Source organism: Fistularia commersonii, chromosome 18, assembly GCF_037954325.1.
Source record: "Fistularia commersonii isolate RoL2024-O1a breed Wild chromosome 18, RoL_Fcom_v1.0, whole genome shotgun sequence".
In the NCBI taxonomy this organism is placed as follows: domain Eukaryota; kingdom Metazoa; phylum Chordata; class Actinopteri; order Syngnathiformes; family Fistulariidae; genus Fistularia; species Fistularia commersonii.
In genome coordinates, this window is record NC_141301.1 from 310,001 (window position 1) to 329,175 (window position 19,175).

General features: G+C 55.1%; 4 protein-coding genes and 1 non-coding gene across 7 annotated transcripts in view; 2 read left to right on the top strand and 3 right to left on the bottom strand.

Annotated features, from left to right (window-relative positions):
- The window catches only part of lrch3 (leucine-rich repeats and calponin homology (CH) domain containing 3), a 13,156-nt gene extending 10,450 nt beyond the window's left edge, over positions 1-2,706 (bottom strand). For both annotated transcript variants that reach the window (XM_086164315.1, XM_086164314.1), the window contains exon 1: positions 2,387-2,706. In XM_086164315.1, coding sequence (XP_086020441.1) covers positions 2,387-2,657 — 271 coding nt within the window. In that variant the 5' untranslated portion in view covers positions 2,658-2,706. The remainder of the gene's footprint in view (positions 1-2,386) is intronic.
- Positions 2,707-4,498: 1,792 nt separating this feature from the next.
- Positions 4,499-11,140, top strand: abcf3 (ATP-binding cassette, sub-family F (GCN20), member 3). Of its 2 annotated transcripts, none has more exons than XM_086164316.1 (21): positions 4,499-4,614; positions 5,386-5,533; positions 5,914-5,990; positions 6,061-6,116; positions 6,191-6,288; positions 6,359-6,481; positions 6,705-6,971; positions 7,036-7,116; positions 7,275-7,334; positions 7,621-7,677; positions 7,812-7,834; positions 8,602-8,657; positions 8,750-8,950; positions 9,201-9,277; positions 9,436-9,480; positions 9,563-9,695; positions 9,765-9,853; positions 10,105-10,196; positions 10,276-10,408; positions 10,478-10,565; positions 10,750-11,140. In XM_086164316.1, the coding sequence occupies exons 1-21, from the start codon at positions 4,542-4,544 to the stop codon at positions 10,906-10,908; spliced, it is 2,136 nt and encodes a 711-aa protein (XP_086020442.1). In that variant the 5' UTR covers positions 4,499-4,541; the 3' UTR covers positions 10,909-11,140. The 2 variants fall into 2 exon arrangements, with proteins under 2 accessions (XP_086020442.1, XP_086020443.1); XM_086164317.1 differs by having other exon boundaries at positions 5,920-5,990.
- A 485-nt stretch (positions 11,141-11,625) lies between these two features.
- LOC147223991 (dual specificity protein phosphatase 14) lies at positions 11,626-14,233 on the top strand. The gene is made up of 3 exons (XM_086164882.1): positions 11,626-12,254; positions 12,384-12,623; positions 12,706-14,233. Exons 1-2 carry the CDS (start codon positions 11,944-11,946, stop codon positions 12,592-12,594), a joined length of 522 nt encoding a protein of 173 aa, XP_086021008.1. The 5' UTR covers positions 11,626-11,943; the 3' UTR covers positions 12,595-12,623; positions 12,706-14,233.
- On the bottom strand, positions 12,842-14,074 carry polr2d (RNA polymerase II subunit D). The gene is made up of 4 exons (XM_086164883.1): positions 13,853-14,074; positions 13,506-13,686; positions 13,335-13,430; positions 12,842-13,062 (listed from the first exon to the last, which is right to left on the bottom strand). Exons 1-4 carry the CDS (start codon positions 13,929-13,931, stop codon positions 12,984-12,986), a joined length of 435 nt encoding a protein of 144 aa, XP_086021009.1. The 5' UTR covers positions 13,932-14,074; the 3' UTR covers positions 12,842-12,983.
- Positions 14,234-14,307: 74 nt separating the features above from the next.
- trnag-ucc (transfer RNA glycine (anticodon UCC)) lies at positions 14,308-14,379 on the bottom strand. The gene has a single exon. It is a non-coding gene; the product is annotated as a tRNA-Gly (tRNA).
- Between the last annotated feature and the right edge of the window lie 4,796 nt (positions 14,380-19,175).

The window sequence follows — 19,175 nt, forward strand, 5'->3', positions numbered from 1 at the left end:
ACAGCATTCCACTCCGCACTGGCCGATGCAACATCACAGCGTTGTCATGACAACCTGAGCACCGGGATGCCACTCGGGTTGCTGACTCCATGCCACCGGGGGGGGGGGGGGGGGGGGGGGGGGGGGGGACGCTCCAGAAGAGGCCGTACACAAACAATACAAACATGACGCCAGTGTTAAATTACGTTTAAAAGCTGAGAGAGCCTTGTATGGATGGACAGAAGGATGGACTGAGGTCCAGAATGGAGGTGGACCTCGACGTGGACCAACATCCCACGAATATCTGACCAACAGCCTGGTCCAGAGGGATGAGTGATTGACGGCTGGTTGCTAGGTAACCACTGTGATGACAGCGGTGCAACAGCTGCTTCCAGGGTTTGAGAACCAGCTATATTTGTCCAAGCACCTGGCAGGAAGCTCAGGTTGCCACGACAACATCTATTTCCTGTTATCCTGCTTTCATGCAGTAACCCAAGCGCGTGCACACGCACGCGCGCGCACGCACACACACACACACACACACACACACACACACACACACACACACACACACACACACACACACACACACACACACACACACACACACACACACACACAAAGACAATGCCTTGTAGGGACCAAAAGGCTGTCTGTGACTGGAGATGAAGTCAAAGTGAAATCTGAGGATGGTTCCTCTTCCTCTCCAGCAGGAGCCCCTGAACACACACGGCCTGCTTTCGATGGACGTCTTTGATACCAAACCCCTCCCAGGTTCTCGTTCCATCGACAGGAGACGGAACCCCGCGGTTAGGAAGCCTCTGGAACCAGACGATGTTTGAACATGACAAGAGTAAACTCTTTGACTGACATGTCCCCCCATTCCAGGAGGTCCATCATCACTCTGGAGACCTCCGCCTCCTCTTCTCTCTGGAGAGGAACAGCATCCTTCATGGCTTGACTTTTAGTCCTCCTCCCACCTTTGCATGACCGGACCTCCTGGTCCACCTCTTCCAATCTGACACCCGTGGTCTCCAACCCCATTCCAAGGAGGGGATGGAGGAAGTTGCCATTGTTTCCAGCCCCAGCTTCAAGCAGTCCCTCACAGAGGTGTTCCATTCAGGACCTTTTCCAAGCAGAGGCTGACCCTCTCTGCTCTCCAGCTGCTCCTCCGAGAACCTCCCTTCTGTCCCACAATCAGCACGCACGTCGGTACTCCACGGAGGTCCACCATCTACACCTCAGGGTACGGGAAGGAGACCTCTGACATGTCGCTGGTCCCGGGGTGAGGTTAAACCACAGAGCACGAGGAGAATCCTCTGTACTGATTATCCAAAGCAGTGTGTAAATCATACCATCTGGAAGCTATAGAAACACTAGTGATACAGTCCTTTGAACGGTCATGTGCACACTCACTATTCTATATTCAAGCTACGAGACGCAAAACAAACAAATTTTGCTTGTGATGTGAGTGCAGGGAGTTTTTGCTCACACACACACAGGTCCAACATGGTCTCCTGTCAGATGTGCGGGGCCACACACGCACACAGGAAGTCCGGTACCCGCGGGGTCAGAGGTCAGCTGGGCGCCCGGTGCGGGGGTTTGTTTTGCCCTCCACGCCGGCCCGTCACTCCCGGTGGGCGGAGCTCCCGGCCGCCGCTTGTTTCTTATCTAATGAAGCGTCGCGGCCACGGGACAAAAACAAGGCTGGAACCGAGCTCCGGCCGTGCGTGTGTCCCTCCGTCCACGGCGGCGTCCGAAGGCCGGGCCGGTAGAGCCCGAAGCCGGCCGAGGGAGGCGAACCCGCCCCGCCGTGTTTACTCCCTCTGAACAGCCCGGGAGCCGCGTTAGCACGTCAGCTAGCCCGCCGCACCAACCGACATCCACAGCCCCGTCCTACAAACCTCCCCGGCATTCCGGGACACGTTATGCCCGTGAAAACACGATCCGCCCCCGTACCACCGCCGGAGAACCACGCACACGCACACACACGCACAGGTTCCACGGCACGTTAAATGAGACAAATTGCTAACTAGCTCGAGTTAGCTAACGTTACTTGGGTCCCGGTTGGAGCTTTAACATTGCCATCCCGCCGCCTGGCGCGGGCAGCGGGGCCCGGGCCGTGTTCGAGAGCCCGGGGTCCCGCTTCCGGCGATGATAGGCGGCCGCCGGGGCTCCCGGGGTGAACGGGGTCGGGGAAATCACGAGTGAACGTTTCTGGGGGTCCGGCGCCTGTCACAACACCGGCCCTGGCGGCTCCCCGGCGGCTCCCCGGCAGCCCCGCCACCGCTTGGACGTTTCCCGTCGGAAAAGTCCCCGAGAGTACCCCGAGGTGACGGCGGACGCCCGGCCGCCTCGCCTCGCCGCGCCTCGCCGCGCCCCGCCCCGGGCTCCCGGCTGCACTCACCGGCCCTGGTGGTGTCCGTCAGGTCGTGGTTGGCGGCGCTCCGGGGAAACTCCTTCAGCTTCCTGCCGCTGAGGTTCAGGCACCCGGTGGCCGAGGCTTCGTCCAGCGCCCGGTCTAGAGAACGGTTCCAGGGCGCCGGGCCCGCCGGTCCCAATCCGTTATTACTGCCGACTAAAACATTCCCGGTCCCGCCGCCGCCGCCGCCGCCGCCTCCGACTGTGAAGTTGAGTCCGGTGTTGTCCGCAGACCCAAGCAACACCGAGGCCGCCATTACACACTCCGGCTGGTTAGCTGTCAGTGCTAACGGCTAACTCTCCCACCCAAAACTCCGGAGCGGAGCGGCGCATGCGCAATTCGGCTCCAAACATCTCGTCCATGCTGGACCATCTGCTGGGACCCACCTTCAGATCCAAGTTGGCACCACTGGCTGCGACTGTAAATAGCGAAAGGCTGGTTTTATTAGTTAGACGGTAGGATTAGTAACGCCTCTCCAAGAGCATAATCTTTTCTCACCAGTGTCGAGGCAAGGTAGTGGTGGCCATCCTCGTCCTCTCAGTCCAAGGCCAAGGTCTGGATCTCCTCGACAACCGTGGACGAGGCCTATTGTGTCAGAGCTTAGGTTGACCATACGGGGAGCGGAGAGAAATAGTCCGCCGTTTCTGCTGCTCTTCTAACAGGACTCTGATTCAGTGGTTATGGGGAGTCCTCTTTATGCAAAGGAAAGGAGTGCCAGAGAGTGGGGAGATGGTCTACAGACACTGACTGACCAAAAGACAAGAGGCAGAGCTGGAGGTCACAGAGGTCGAGGTTCTCTTTGGGAGAGACCAGGATGGAGAGGATCAGGAATGAGTCCATCAGAGGGATGACACATGCTAGATGTTTTGGAGAAAAGGTCAGAGAAGCCAGAATGAGATGGTTTGGATAGCGAATATATTGGCACACGGATGCTGGAATTGGAGATCTAGAGCAGGCCTGGCCAACCTGTGGCTCCCAAGCCACATGCGGCTCTTACGTTCATGTCGATTCTTGTACCTGTGTGGTTTTTTTTTTGCTGTGCGCGGAGAACACTGGAGCGGCATGTGATTGCACAAGTAAAAAACACACAAACACAAAAGTCGACATGAACGTAAGAGCCCCATGCGGCTCAGGAGCCACAGGTTGGCCAGGCCTGGTCTAGAGGAAGACCAAGGAGAAGGTGGACAGACGTGGTGAGAGAGGATATGAAGGTAGTTGGTGTGAGAGAGGAGGATCCAGAGAAAAGGGTTAGATGGAGAAGGTGTAGTATTTGCTGTGGAGAAAAGCCTAAAGGAAAAGAAGAAGAAGAAGCAGTGCAGCACTGTATTATTTACCAGTAAATACTACAGGCATTGAGAAGTATGATGTTGCCCACAAAACAGGTGTGGAAACAGAAACAGATAGAAAGGGAATGTGAGACAGTAACTATCTTCAAGGCTGTTGCAGGACCGTGAGAGCATCAATGTGAGCGTGTCTCATGGGAAAGAAATGGAAAAGTACAGAAATCGGGGTTTGTCAGAGAGAGAACCGGAAAAAGAGAGGGAATCCCAGAAAACAGAATGGCAACAGATAGTTGTCCAACCAGGAGCAACATTTAATAAACCGCAAAATGTCACCTGACATCAAAAATCCCATCTTGCTGCTCCAACAGATTTGATTTTATGATTGGAACATAGCATCACTGTTCCTAGAAATGTGATTAACCAAAGATTTAATACAATCGTGCCTTTGTTACATAATTCTCATTGTATTACGACTAACCTCCCAAATTCATCTTCCCTTGTATTGGCCCTACTCTCTGGTAACCTTCCCTCCTACATTTTTAAGATATGATTTCAAACAGTAAGTACTTAAAGTAAATATTCTGACATGGTCAATGTTCCCTTCAAATTCAAATCCCTGACAGTGACATCATGGCGGAAATGCGCGTCTGTCACTTGGATTCTGATTTTTATTTATTCTTTAAACACGTGTGGGACGCTGCAAGTACACTCAAAGCACAAGTCACAAGACACAACTGCACATTTTTTTCCATTTTGAAAGCGCCTGACGTCACTTCCTGTTGAACTACATCCCCCAGAGTGCACGGCGCTGAGAATTTTATGCGCATGCGCATTTCGGCTGCCCACAGCCGGGTATCATGGCGACGTACGTGGAGATACTCAAGAGCGAGTTTCCCGAGATCGACTCGGAGCTGTTCGACTACATCACAGGTGAGAGGCCGCGGGCGAGGCGGCGGTCCGCCGGGGACGGGCCCGCCGTCCGGGGCTCCCCGCCGCCGCGCTCCACGCCGGCTCCGGTCCGGCTGTTAGCCCGGCGGCTAGCAGTGTAGCTAACAAGCTAACCCGGGTTTGACTGAACCTAGCGGTGCCTGAGCCCGGCTCTTCCCGGCTCTGCCCGGCCCGGTTCGGCCCGGCCCGGCCGACGCAACTCGTGTTTACGGGTGACTCGGTGAACTGACGGCGTTTGACCGCATCGGCATCATGTGTGCGTCCGGGTCGGCCGGTGTTCCGGTCGGACGAGCGGAGCCGCAGACGTACACGTGACCGCGCCGTCACACCGGAACTGAGGCGACCGGCGACGGTTCGATCCCTGCCGAATCATCCGGTCCGGCCGTTCTCAGCCGCCGCTGGACCGCAACACGGCCGGCAGGGCTGCAGAGGCCACCGGACCAGCCCTGAGACCCGGGACATGGGGAGGTACCGAGGACCGGGGAGACCGGGGGCATCGGTCCTTAAGGAGGTCCAGGAGACCCTGGGCCAGGAGGGGCAGCTCAGTCCAGATTCCACGTTCAACAACACCCTTGGAGGAACATCATGCAACATCCTGGATCAACCACAGGGTTCATGATGACACTGAACTGGACTCTGTCAGTCTGATCCATGGTTGCGGATCAGACTGCATCATAACAGGTTGCATCATAACTTGCCAGATGCAGTCATTCATGGTGTGTGTGTGTGTGTGTGTGTGTGTGTGTCTCCCAGGTGTGTTGGACAGCGGCGGCGCCGACTTTGAAGATGGCGAGGAGGTGTTTGAGGCGGTGGGCGGGGTCCTGCAGGAGGTGTCCGCTGACACCAAGAACGAGGAGGACATCAGAGACATCTGTCTCCAGATGTTCAACACGCTGCAGCTGTAAGAGCTCGCGGGGGGCGGGGCTTAGCAGGGCGTCGGCTTGTCCGTCACTTTCATGGCCAATCATCTCAGGCCTTCACGTAGACCGTCCTAAGGAGGAGGTGGTGGGTCCAGAGCTCTCCTCCAGAAGCACTGAGTTATTATCATCTCAAGACGGTTCTGCTGTCCGTCACACGAGGGGAACCCCTCAGAAGGTGCCGTGTGTGGCCTTCAGACGGCCTGCAGAAGGTGTCTTTGACTCGGAAGCGTTAGAGGGAGCTGCTGAGCTTCTTTGAGGGGTGTGAGGAGGTTTGAAGTTCCTCGGGGTTGTCCGGTCTGATGGTCTGCTTGCGGCGTGCGGGTGTTGTCCGTGTTCTGACGGGCGGCGGTGTCTCCATCAGGAGCAGGTGTCCCGCCTCGCAGCGCCAGGTGCTGCTGGACGCCCCGGTGCAGCTGTCTCAGATCTCCGTCGACTCCGGTGAGTCCTCCTCCTCGCTCGCCGCCGAGGCTCCGCCCCCGGCCTGAACCTCCTGTCCGTCCCTCCCCAGGCTCGGCGGCCAACGAAGTGCAGGGCATCTGGATGATGAAACGTCCTCAGAACACGGTAGGCTCTCCTCCTCCGCCTCGGAGATGTTCTCCGGCGCCCGGTCCTCACGCTGTCCCTCCGCGTCCCGGCAGACGGTGGACGCCAAGAAGCTGGAGAAGGCCGAGGCCAAGCTGAAGGCCAAGAGCGAGCGACGGAACGAGAAGGACTCTCAGAAGGCGTCCTGTCCGCTGTCAGTCCTCCTCCCAGCCCGGCGGCCACCTCCAGGCTCCGCCGCTCCTCACCGTCTTCTGTCTCCGCAGCGTCCTGGAGGAGGCGTCGGCCAGCCAGGCCAGCAGCAAGAAGGACAACCGGGTGGACCAGTCTGGGAAGAACCGCAGCTACGACATCCGCATCGAGAACTTCGACGTCTCCTTCGGAGAAAGGTGAGGATTCCGGGAGGTCGGGGGAGACCGGTGGGAACCGGAGGAGCCGGAGCTCGTGGCCCCGCCCACGGCGGGACGCCCGGACGGGTTCTTCTGGACTCTCCTGCGGTGAGGGTCTGCAGGAACCTTGTGTGGGTCAGGAGGCGGGGCTTAGAGTCAGAGCCCCGGCGGATTCTGCGCAGAAGATGCCGGACGGGTTTGAAGACCGCCTTGTTCCCGGCAGGTGTTTGCTGCAGGGGGCGGAGCTGTCGCTGGCGTCGGGCCGGAGGTACGGCCTGATCGGACGCAACGGCCTGGGAAAGACCACGCTGCTCAAGATGTTGGCCAGCAGGAACCTCCGCGTCCCGGCTCACATCTCCATCCTGCACGTGGAGCAGGAGGTGGCGGGGGACGACACGCGGGCCCTGCAGAGCGTCCTGGAGAGCGACACGCTGAGGGAGGACCTTCTGGCCGAGGAGCGGCGGCTCAACGCTCGCATCGCCGGCGGAACGTAAGGACGACCCGCGGCCGGCGGCCGGCAGAACCTCCCTCTGATTGTCCCGTCTTCCTCCCAGGGCCGACGGGACGGACAGCGTCCGGCTGTCGGAGATCTACGGCAAGCTGGAGGAGATCGAGGCGGACAAAGCCCCGGCACGGTAACTATGGCGACCGAGCGGCGGCGCCACACCTCTGCGCCGCCGTTTAAGGACGGGTCCCGGTCCCGGTCCCGGTCCCGGGCCTTCTGAGCGGGTCGGACCGGAGGTTTGACCGCCGGAGGAGGTCGGTGTGACTGACTTCTGTTTCATCCAATCAGAGCCTCCGTCATCCTGGCTGGTCTCGGGTTCTCCCCCAGGATGCAGCAGCAGACCACCAAGTGAGTGGTGCGCACACACACACACACACACACACACATACACACACACACACACACACACACACACACACGCACACATATACGTGCAGACATCAGTGATGAGTCGACCAATCAGAGCCTTTGTTTCGATGTGACATCACAAATAATAAAAGCGCCTCGAGAACGCCATGGTGATGCTAATGTGCTAACTTTAAATATGATATCATCAGACCGCACGAGCTGATGTGTGTGTGTGTGTGTGTTTTTGCATACGTGTGCGTGTGTGTGTGCGTGTGTGTGTACGCAGGGAGTTCTCGGGGGGGTGGAGGATGAGGTTGGCCTTGGCCAGAGCTCTGTTTGCGAGGTGAGTGTTTTCAGACACACCCTTTGATTGACAGCTGCTAAACTCCTCAAGAAGTGACCTTAACAAAGTACTGGATCAATACTTCCGATCAACATATTGATTGATGGACTAACAGATTGTCTCGACGTCTTCAGGCCCGACCTGCTGCTGCTGGACGGTGAGTCACATGACCTCCGTCCACACGGAGAGGGTGGGGGGGTGGAGAGTAGTACTACACTGCACAGGAGAGCCGCAGAAAGAGTACAAGAGTACACGAGTACTTGTACAAGTACCAGGGGAGAGAAGCGGTACATGTACGCAATAGTGACACAAGTCCAGCCGCCCCAGAAGGAATGCAAAGAGCTTGAGGGAAGGAGTATGATGGAGGAGGATGCAGTGGGGTGAAGTAGTCTTTGGAGTACTGATCGTGAAGAGCTAGAGATAGGACTGGAAGAAGTACTGCAAGGCGAAGAAGTGAAAGTAAGCAGCGTAACTAGTCGTCTTCTCCTGGCAGCTGGACTTGATTTTCTACCCTTGAAGATGTGGCTTCTTTGGTGGCCTGCAGAACTGAAGAAGCCTCTCGGAGGAGATCTGAAACATCTTCAAGGGAGGAAGATCAAGTCCAGGTGCTACGAGAAGAAGAATTTGACAAGAAGACGGAGGACCTACTAGACGGTGTTACTGTAAGAAAACACTGCAGTTGCGGTCATCGCAGGACAATAGGGAGAAGTACTTTAGTACGAACAATGATCAAATGAGTTAGTAGTGCTCGCCAAGTATTTTTGTGTCAGAGTGCGGCTGTGGAACTACAATGAGTACTCAGTGAAGGACCAAGCTGAGATCTGAGACGGAGAAGTTGAAGTTGTAGGAGGAGGGGTATCGCCAGTTGTCATAGAACAGGAGTGGTATGTCGTGGATTCAGTATTGCTGTTGCTTGTGTTCCAGAGCCCACCAACATGTTGGATGTCAGAGCCATCCTGTGGCTGGAGAACTACCTTCAGGTCTGATCAGTCCGCTTAGCGTTAGCGCTCCTCATTGACAGCAATGGGAGCGTCAGACCAGAGCTAACAGGTAACGCCTCCTCCTCCTCCAGACGTGGCAGTCCACCATCTTGGTCGTTTCCCACGACCGCAACTTCCTCAACGCCGTGGTGACCGACATCATCCACCTGCACTCGCAGCGGCTCGACAGTTACCGTGGCGACTACGAAAACTTTATCAAAACCAAAGAAGACAGACTGAAGAATCAGCACAGAGAATATGAGGCCCAGCTGCAGTACAGACAACACATACAGGTACTACAGATAACGCGTACAGGTACTACAGACAACGCATACAGGTATTACTACAAGTACTGGCAGCACTGCTACTGCTGCTGCAGTACAGACAACACATACAGGTACTGACACTGCAGTACACACAACACATACAAGTACTACCACTGCAGTACAGACAACACATACAGGTACTGACACTGGAGTACAGATCAAACCCACTCAGGTGAAGTATGAGTGAAGTATAAATACTGTAGTACCTGTGTTGCAGGTGTTCATCGACAGGTTCCGGTACAACGCCAACAGAGCGGCTCAGGTTCAGAGTAAACTGAAGCTGCTGGAAAAACTGTGAGTACTTCTTCTCGTAACCGGTGACCTCATGACTCAGTACTTTTTGATTTGCAGTAGTGAGTACCACGGGGGCTGAAGTACCCGGGGCGTGGCAGCACTACTGAGCCTCCCCGCCAGCAGGGGGCGCTGTCTAAGGAGCTTGTGTTTGTCCGCAGGCCAGAACTCAAGCCCATCGAGAAGGAGACGGAGGTCACTTTAAGGTGAGAACCTCCAGGTTGTGCTGGTAGGAGGACCTCGGGTTGATGCTCGGGGATGTTCTGACCAGCCGCGCTCTGCTTTCAGGTTCCCAGACAACTTTGAGAAGTTGTCCCCGCCCATCCTGCAGCTGGACGAGGTGCAGTTCTACTACACTCCGGACCGGCGCCTCTTCTCCGGACTCAACCTGTCCGCCGACCTGGACTCTCGGATTTGCATCGTACGTGCCGAAGGTGCCGGGCTCCCGGCCCGCCGGGCCTCCCAGTCTTGACATGTGGTCTCCCGGCAGGTGGGGGAGAACGGCGCCGGCAAGACCACGGTCCTCAAGCTGCTGATGGGTGAGCTGACGCCCGTCTGCGGGATGAGGAAAGCCCACAGGTGAGGGCAAGAAACCGCCGTCCGATAGAGCCTTCCGGTCCCAAACGTCGGCCCCGTCCATCGACCCCGGAGGTGATGGACGAGAACATTTGAAGCTCCGCCTTTAGTTGTCAGAAGCTCAGCGCAGCTCTGGAGGACTTCTCCCTCCCTGTCAGGGAATGCTCCCCCTCCGCTCGGGCAACGTCTGGATCTTGGCGGAACTTTGAAAGGTTCTCCGTTCCCACCCGCTTACCTGCTCCGTGTCTCATCAGGAACTTGAAGATCGGTTACTTCAGTCAGCACCACGTAGACCAGCTGGACCTGAACGTCTGCTCTGTGGAGCTGCTGCTGAATAAGTTCCCTGGTAACCACAGCTCTCACGGTGGTCTCGGTGTTCCCGGTGTTCCCGGCTTGGCGCTGAGCGGCCGCTGTTTGTGTCGCAGGCCGGACGGAGGAGGAGTACCGACACCAGCTCGGCGGCTACGGCATCACGGGCGAGCTGGCCATGCGGCCCGTGGCCAGCCTGTCGGGAGGCCAGAAGAGCCGGGTCGCCTTCGCCCAGATGACCATGTCATGGTAACGCAACCGCCGGCCCTCCTTCCTCCGCCGTCACCGCGGTCCATGACCGTGCGCTTCGTCTTCCAGCCCCAACTTCTACATCCTGGACGAGCCCACCAACCACCTGGACATGGAGACCATCGAGGCCCTGGCCAACGCACTCAACAAGTTCAGAGTAAGTCCATCTCCTCCAGAGACACCTGGTCCGGACGCTCCCCATCCAGGAGGACCTTCATGTCGCCTGTCCGCTGTCTCTGTTCCACCGTGGCGCGTTTGTGGAGGAACCAATGGACCCGGGTCGGATCCGAGGCGGGTGCGTGTCGAGAAGAAGGAGAAAATGTGCGCTGTGCTCGTTCCAGGGCGGAGTCATCCTGGTGTCCCACGATGAGCGTCTGATCCGGATGGTGTGCCAGGAGCTGTGGGTGTGCGAGGGCGGGAACGTGCGGCGCATCGACGGCGGCTTCGACGAGTACCGGGACATCCTGCACGAGCAGTTCAGGAAGGAGGGCTACCTGTGAGGCCCCGCCCGCCACCGAACCGCCGCGGCCGCCCGGCCGTCGGACCCGACGTCTCCTCCCCCCGCCGGCCGCCGGCCGCTCGGTCACGACCTCCGGAGGGGAAGGAGCCGCCGGCCGCCCGGAGTTTATTTAAGATGTCGTCATGAAAGCGTTTGGTCGGTCTCATCGCCGTAGCCACAGATTTCCCAGAGCTCAGAGACAGTCAATAAACCCGTCGCATCTCCGCTTCTCACTTCCCGTCTGTGTGTTCGCTGATTCTTTCACAAGACGTCCTCGCCGCTGGAGTCTGGAGGCTCGGGGTGGGGGGGCGACGCTCTGCAGAGGACTCTGGAGGGCCGGTGGGAGGGAATCTCTGATCAGGTCACTGACTCGGAGAGAACGTGTTCCGTTGAGGTCCGATACGTCCTGTTGGCGCTCCCTTTTGAGAACAAATCAAACGTCATTTCTTCAATTCTATTAAATGAAATATAATTAAAGGAACAGTTGGGCACACATTTGGAAACACTTCTGTTTGTTTTCCTTTTCCTTCATCCATTCATTACTGCTTTGGAAAAATTGCGATAAATGGATCAAATTATTTGATCATTTGACCAGTGACCTCTGGGGGCAAGAAGAAGTCCGGCGGGCTCGTTATCAGACGCCATATTTGTAGTTTCTAAGCGGTCCGCTGACGTCAGCCGGTGTGACGGAAGTACATGCGGCGGACGGGCGCCACCTGGCGGAGACACGCGGCCTGTCCCGGTCGGACGCGGCGCCATGTCGGTCGGAAGGACGAGCCGGACCGGAACCTTCCCGTGAGCCCGCCGCTCGGACGGCTCGCTGCACCGGCGGCTGACGTCACGGACGGACCGGTGGAGCGGGAGAGCCGGACACCGGCGGGCTGCCGGTGTGAGGCGCTGCGTCCAGGTCGCAGTCTCCCCTGGAGGCGTGGGTTCGAATCCCACCTCTGACGCCACGCCGTTTTTGGGCGTGTTTTTATCGCCCCGGACCCGCAGAAGAACCGCAAGATCCGCGGGACCTCCCGTGGATCCGGCCATGTCGGTGTCCCAGGTGGGTCCGGGTCTGTTCCTCAGCGGTCTGGAACCGGCCCTGAGGCCCGGCGTCCTGACCGGCAGGAACGTCACGCTGGTCGTCAACTGCAGCGGCGTGGAGGGCCTGTCCTACCCGCCCGCCGACGGCCTGAAGGTCCTGGAGGTCCCGGTCCAGGACCGGCCCCACGCCCCGCTCGGGAAGTACTTTCACAGCGTGTCTCGGGCTATAGACCAGAACCTCAGCGGGTCCACTCTGGTCCACTGCACCGCCGGCAGGAGCAGGTCCCCCGCCCTGGTCATGGCCCACCTGATGAGGTAAGGTGCTGGTCCCGGAGCGGGACCTCTAGACCCCCGGGTCCAGTGACTTTATGCGGCCTGATCCGGGGACCCCAGGGTCCTCCGGAGACCTTCGGGTCACGAGGGGTTCCGGTTTCTGCTCCGCAGGTCCGAGGGTCTCAGCCTGCGTGAGGCTCACGAGAAGGTCCTGGGTCAGCGGCCCTTCATCAGGCCCAACGCAGGGTTCTGGAGGCAGCTGATGGAGGACGAGAAGGCGCTGTTCGGGAAGAACTCGGTCCGGATGGTCCAGACCTCCGCCGGCGTCCTGCCTGAAGCCGCGGGCGCCGGCGAGGACGCGGCCTACTGTCTGAACCTGTGAGGAGGCCGGAGAACGTTCGGGCGGAACAGGTTCTGATCCGACGAGGCAGCTCCTCGGTCACTGTCATCAGAGGTTATTTCTAAGGAACTTCTCACTTCCTGTGCCCTCAAGGTGTGCTGAACTTTGGAGAGTGCTCTTGCTGGAGAATCAGGAGAACCCCGGCTGAGTGGAGAAGCTGACCGGTTGAGGGTTTAATGAGGCAGAACCTTCCAGAACCCTGAGGGTGAAGGACCAGCAGACCAGCGGGTAAAAAACACAAAGCACAATTTATTTAGACGCTGTGGGAGAGTTCATGATCAGGACAGTGGAGATGGTCCAGGGCCACAGCACGACAACGGTCAGTGAGCGGGAGGAGCTGGCGGGTCAGGGTCCGGGTCCTGGTCCGGGTCTCAGTACTGGAAGCTTCTCTTGGTCTGGATATCGTCCAGGATCTGCTGCAGCTCCTCGTCTTCAAACCGTCCCTCCAGGCTGCAACACAGACAGGCGTCAGATGCGCCTTCTCGACCTCCCTGAAGGTTCTCGGACCCGTCGGAACCCCCTTGGGTAAGACGTGACCTCATCGACCTCATCCTCAGCTGCTCCGGTAGAGCCGCTTCACGAAAAGCGCCAAACATCTGACCGAAGGTCGGGCGTCTGAGGAGGACGGCGGGCGGAGGTCTCGTCCGAGGACTGAAAGCGAGAGCTTGGAGAAGCGTGATCTTCTCCCGCAGGTCCACGGCGCCCCCCGCCCGCAGACTCACCTGGGGATCAGGGCCTTGGCCTCCTCCGCGGCTTCGGGGCAGAGGTTGGCCAGACTCGCCAGCTCGAACTTGTGGAGCTTCTTCTGGAGGAGGAGACTGCGGAAGAGGAGACCGGAGGTCAGCCGATGGACCCGGTCCTGTCCGGCCCATCGGGTCCGCTCCGGCGCCTACCTTCTCACAGCCGTGATGGTCTCGCGGTTCTTGAAGCGGCTGAAACGCGCCGTGTAGTTGAGCGTCTTCATGAAGACCTCGGACAGCTCCTGCTCGTCCTCGGCGCTCTCGTTCTGCTGCTTGCGGTGCTCCAGCAGCATGTGGACCTCCGAGTTCAGCAGCGTCTCCGAGTTCTCGAACTCTGCGGGGGACACGCAGCGTCAGCACGGCCGCGTCCGAGCACCGGAACACACAGACGTCAGATCCGCCGGCTTCCGACGTTGGATTGTGTTACAATAGATTTGGAGTTATAAACGCGTTTTGAGGTGCCTCTGCTAACTATATATGCCGTGTGAGCGGTTCCGGACCTTTAGGGAAGAGCAGCTGAGACGCGTCCTCCTCCACGTCCCCGACGTGCGGGGGCGCCGCGCCGCCTGCGGCCGCCATCACGGCCTCCTTTCACGGCCGCTTCCTCCCGAAGCCCGGCGATCTGCGGGGATCCTGCGGCCCCACAAACCTCCGACAAAGGATCCGGCTCGGCGCCTCTTCGACGCGAAGGATCCACTTCCTGCCGGGAGAGGAAGCGCTTCCGGGTTCTTGTGCGCGGGGTGTTCGTCAGCGCCACCTGCCGGCCGGAGGGGGAAGTGCAGGGCGGCTTGATGAGACGAGCTCCCCTTTGGGACGTCAACGGTCCCACCTCAGACAAAAGGCACTCCCTCTGAATTTAATTAAAACACGGCATTCCACCAGTGTGGCTTGTGTTTTTCTTTCCTTTCTTCCATAAAAAAATCAATGTTTCAGCTTCAAAAGACAAAACGAGAGCTGCGTTGGCCGGGAATCGAACCCGGGTCAACTGCTTGGAAGGCAGCTATGCTCACCACTATACCACCAACGCCACATGCTACCGTTATTGAATCAACTGTTCAAATAGTTCTTCAGATAATTGCCAGCCGTGAATATTCCTGATGTGCGCGCCTTCGCTGAGCGGCAGGGACGCGGATATATTCCTGCAAACCGTTTTCTAGAGAAAACCGCTCCTTCGTTTCCCCGGCGGCCCGAATCTGCCTGGCGACAACGAGCGATCTGCTGTCTCGCGCGCCGCCAGTGTTCGACCCTGTGATTGGCCAGTTCAACTCTCCATGGCAACTCCCGCCAAACCCGCTCACTGTTAGCTTGCGGCGGTCGAGTCCACAAACTTTGTTTGCCTTTTTCCACATTTTTTTTTCAAAGAAAAGGTAACAATTGCCTAACCATAAAAAACATTATTTTAATAGTTATGAACAACAACCACTAAAGCACTAGAGCTCACTTGATTCTCCCAGGTGTCCTGCGGTCCCCTCCGGCTCCTCCTAATGCCTGGTACAACACACAGCATTCCTCAGTGAGGACGACGGAGAAGGAAAAAAACAGCTGAATTTAAGTTTGTCTCTCAGGTAAAGAGACACCGGGTGCGAAAGGTGTTCACACCTCGCCCCGATAGTCTTGCGGTCCTGGGTAATTTGTCCCGACGTCTAGCTTTTCATGCTAGCTCGGGCCGCACACATCAATAAAAAGATGAATTAGCTTTTCATGCTAGCTTGGGCCGCTCCTACCAATAAAAAGATGAATTAGCTTTTCATGCTAGCTTGGGCTGATCCAACCAATAACAAGGTTAATTAGCTTTTCATGCTAGCTAGAGCCGATCGGGTCGTGCATACCAAGAACAAGGCTGATCAACAGTGGTGTTAGCATGGTCATTGTCACAATCATTGGGACATTAGGCTTCAATTTATACCCTTTTAATGTACCAGTTTTGGTTTCAGATTTTCAAACACTTCATTTGGAGGTGAAAGAAATGTGTGAGATGGACGCAATGAATGAGGAGTGTCTTGACTCTACGATAGGAGACTGATATAAGCCAAGATATGACCTAATCCCTTGAGCATTTTGATGGCACTTAACCAGTCACCAGAGGACTGTTAATTTAGTTAACAGCTGTTTGTAAAGTCACTAAAAGGTAGGAAGCAGGCGGTGTTGTGTCGGGAGCGGGCGGCGGTCCTGGAACCTAAAGGTCAAGTATCATAGTGTCAAGAGACGGGAGCCCTGACCGCTTCTAAGTCAGGGGTTATGGTTATTCCATGACGAGGTAGAATTTCACCCATGTCGTATAACTGAATGTGGTAAACTAAAGGAGGTCCGTGCTATTATTGCCTCGTGAGCGTGGAGCGCTGCCCCAGGCTCTGTGTAAGGGCCTGGAATCCAAAAAACTCTTGTGTTATGCAGCAGATGGAAGAACCTGGGTAAACACAGGCCAATCAGGCATCAACTATGTGTTCCATAGTGATCTGTGTCTGTGCCACGTCAAATTGTGATTTGAAGTAAGTGGCGATCGCTCACACAGCGTTATTTGAGGCTGCTGTCTGACCCGCCGTCGGATCTAATTCCTGCACCTGTGAGCCGATGAAATCCAACTCCAGCTTCCAGACGGTCACCGGGAGAGTTTCCTGTCCATATCATTTCCCAAGGCGTCAGCTGTGAGTCCTCTCGGCAGTGCTTCCTCGCAGAGACCCCGGTCCACCGCCGAGGTGCTGAAAGTCCTGTCCACCAGGGCGGCGAGGAGACACACAGCCGGCTGGTGTTGACACACACATCCTACAGATCAGATTTTGTATTACTGTATTTCCAATTAGCTTTTTCTCATTGGAAAAATGAGATTACTTTTAAAGTTATGGACTGTTATAAAAATGTAGCTGATCATAACAAATCATTATCTTCAGTGAATTTTGAAAAATGGGGAAGTGAAGTTGTCATGACACTGGTGACACACAACATGCATTGACTTGTGACTTTCCAAACCTGGTCTTACCTCCTGATTTGAAATTAATCTCAATTAACGGTCCTCTTGACATTTATTTAAGTCCAAATTGCCCGGCTCAGCTCTACGACCTATGGACGTTTGGTAAGGAAAAAGGTATCAGAACATCAGAAACGTCTGGTCCCCGACAGTGACCGTTACCAATCGACGCCTCGCCTAAATTAAACGTCACGCATTTGTTTCCGCATCTGAGCGTCAAAAGATTTTGACATCAGCTGGCACGGCGTGGAGGCCGGGGTGATCCTGGACGGTGATTGGCTCCTCTTGTGCTGCCAGTCTCCCATCGCAGCTACAAGCTGAGGAGATTTAACCTTTTCAGCTGCTCTTCAGTAGATCAGCCTGTGTTCTAACAGATAGAAAAGTGTGGAGTGTATGTACGCTCTGTGGATATTTACATAGACATGTGACGCAAACATGCAGATTCATTTATAATTCATTTTAGGCATTTAGTCATCTCTCGAAGCAGTGGTCGCTGTTGACCCCAGCTGTTTGTTTTTCTGTCAAAATCACTGATTAAAATCACGGGGCCTTTTTTGTGAAGATAAGGTCCCAGTTTCCCCTTTTAACCGCTCCTTTCATATTAACTTACCAAAGACCAGCTCTTGTAATAACTCAGTTTTCAGATTAAAGTCTGAGCTCCCGATTCTAATTCTCTATTTACAACATATGTCACTTTTACGACGCATCATCATCTCCTTTAACAAGAAAAAAGTTGTGTAAATATTTTAAGGGAGAACAGGTGACCAAATATGTCCGACTGTATATGAAGGTCACTCTTTGTGCGACAATCCCAATACAGCGTCCGACTCATCTATCAGCCTTTTCTAACAGAGGTCCCTCTGCATGAGTTTTCATAAAATGTCTTTCTTTACAGGGATCCACTAACTACATGTTACACGTGAGACACCAAGCACTGACTGTCCGTCAGTAAATACAACTGTTCTGATGTCCAAAAGAAGATTTCTAGATGTACGGACCAAATGGAAGATTTATGGACGTGGAGACAGAGGACATGAAGTTAGTTGGTGTCAGAGAAGGAGATACAGAGAATAGGATTGGATGGAGGGGGTTGATTAGAGGGAGCCACCAAAAGGAAAAGAGGAGTGTGATCTGATGAGGGATGTCAGGGTTCAAGTGAACACCAGCAGTTACCCTGCTGTGACTCGTCAGCCCCCGGCAAAGATGCACTTCCGGCTCCTGCGACGGGTTTAGATTCTTCTCCTCTTTTTCTTCTTCTCACTGAGTAATGGAAAGATGATGATCTTCAGGTCATCCGATCAAGTCAAGTTGAAACTTTGGATGAGCTGTTTATGCTGCGGGCGCCATGTCTTGCCCTTCGCGTGTCTTCGTCCAAAACAAACACACCACGACCCGGCCTCCTCCCTGGTGACTCGGTGCCGTGGTGTCATCTAAGCAAGTGTATCTTTCGGTGTAATGAGCCCTAGTGGAGTAGAATTCTTCAACTGGAACAACAGAGGGTGCCGGCGGACACTCGGACACTCTGGAGGCCTCACTAAGGGCCACTTAGCAACTCCAGTGAGGATACCACGCTGTTTCCATGACCGCAGATGGAAACAAAGCAGGTACGTGTTTACATGTTTTAATTGGCTCTTGTCTGTTTTGCACTTCTTGTGCCATGACAATCATTGCTGCTGTTTTATGGCAAATTTTCCTTGAAAACAAAACTCTTGGACCTTTGCCCCGTGAAAGTGCTGAAGGAAATGCAGCAGAAATAACTGGTGCATAACTGGTAAATTCACTCACTGAACGTACTTGGTGGTCGTGGTGACGCTGGTTTTCAGATAACCACATTGTTGATCACTTGCAGAGCATCTCTGGAAGGCAGCAGTTATCAGGCCTCCCTGTAAAGTCCCGATCATCTTTGAACGGTGGAAAAAAGACACCGGGATCTAGGAAATAATCCTTAACCCTCAACATCCACGGAATAACGATGACGATACCCACCGTCGACGACGAGGACTGCAATTCACAGCTATACTGGTCAAGCTTTTAGGTGAAGTGGATGAGGAGATGCTGCCTGTCCTTGAACACACCGAGTGGATCCCCTCTCGACCATCATCCATTCATCATGTTCTGAAAATAACAAACAAAACAATGAAGTTCGCTGTTTTCATGAGCGTCGTCACGATTTTATCCGTCACCAGCACTTCCCCCACACAAAGCTTCTTGATGGATAATACAATGATACGTTATTAGAGGCTCGTGACAGTTATACACTTATTTTTTTTCATTTCTCTCCTTCATCAGTCCAACTAAGTCTGCTTTTCGTTTCCCAGGACAATGCATTTCTATTTACGGACTTCTCCACCGCATTAATAATGTCCCGTCCCGTTGTGGTCCCCTGCACGGCATGTGATTTTGTACAATATGTGCCGCGGCTGAAAAAAGGCTGGGAAACCCTGATCTAGATGATGTGAGTTGGACTGTCCGCGGTTTCTTTTGTGATACTGAGTATCATACCTGAAGTCTTGGCACTTCAGTTGAGTACTTCAGATGACTTTTGAAGAGTGACATCAGCTCTCGTTGGCTGATCCTGATCCTTGGAGACCTCTAGTTGCAAGCAGTTGATGATTGGTTCAGCATCAGTGTTTGGGTGGTCCTGAAAACCTTTGAAAGCAGCGCCTCACTTCAGGTGGACTGAGTGTGAACGTTCATACTCTGTCCTCATACTTTCCACGTTCTGACCGTAAAGTATAGTCAGGTAACATCTTGGTTCTGCTGTTTAGAATTCATATTTATATCATATTTTATTTCTAATAAAGTCCCTTTGCTTTTTATGTCCATTTTCTTGTTCCTGCTGTTTTTTGTTTGTTTTT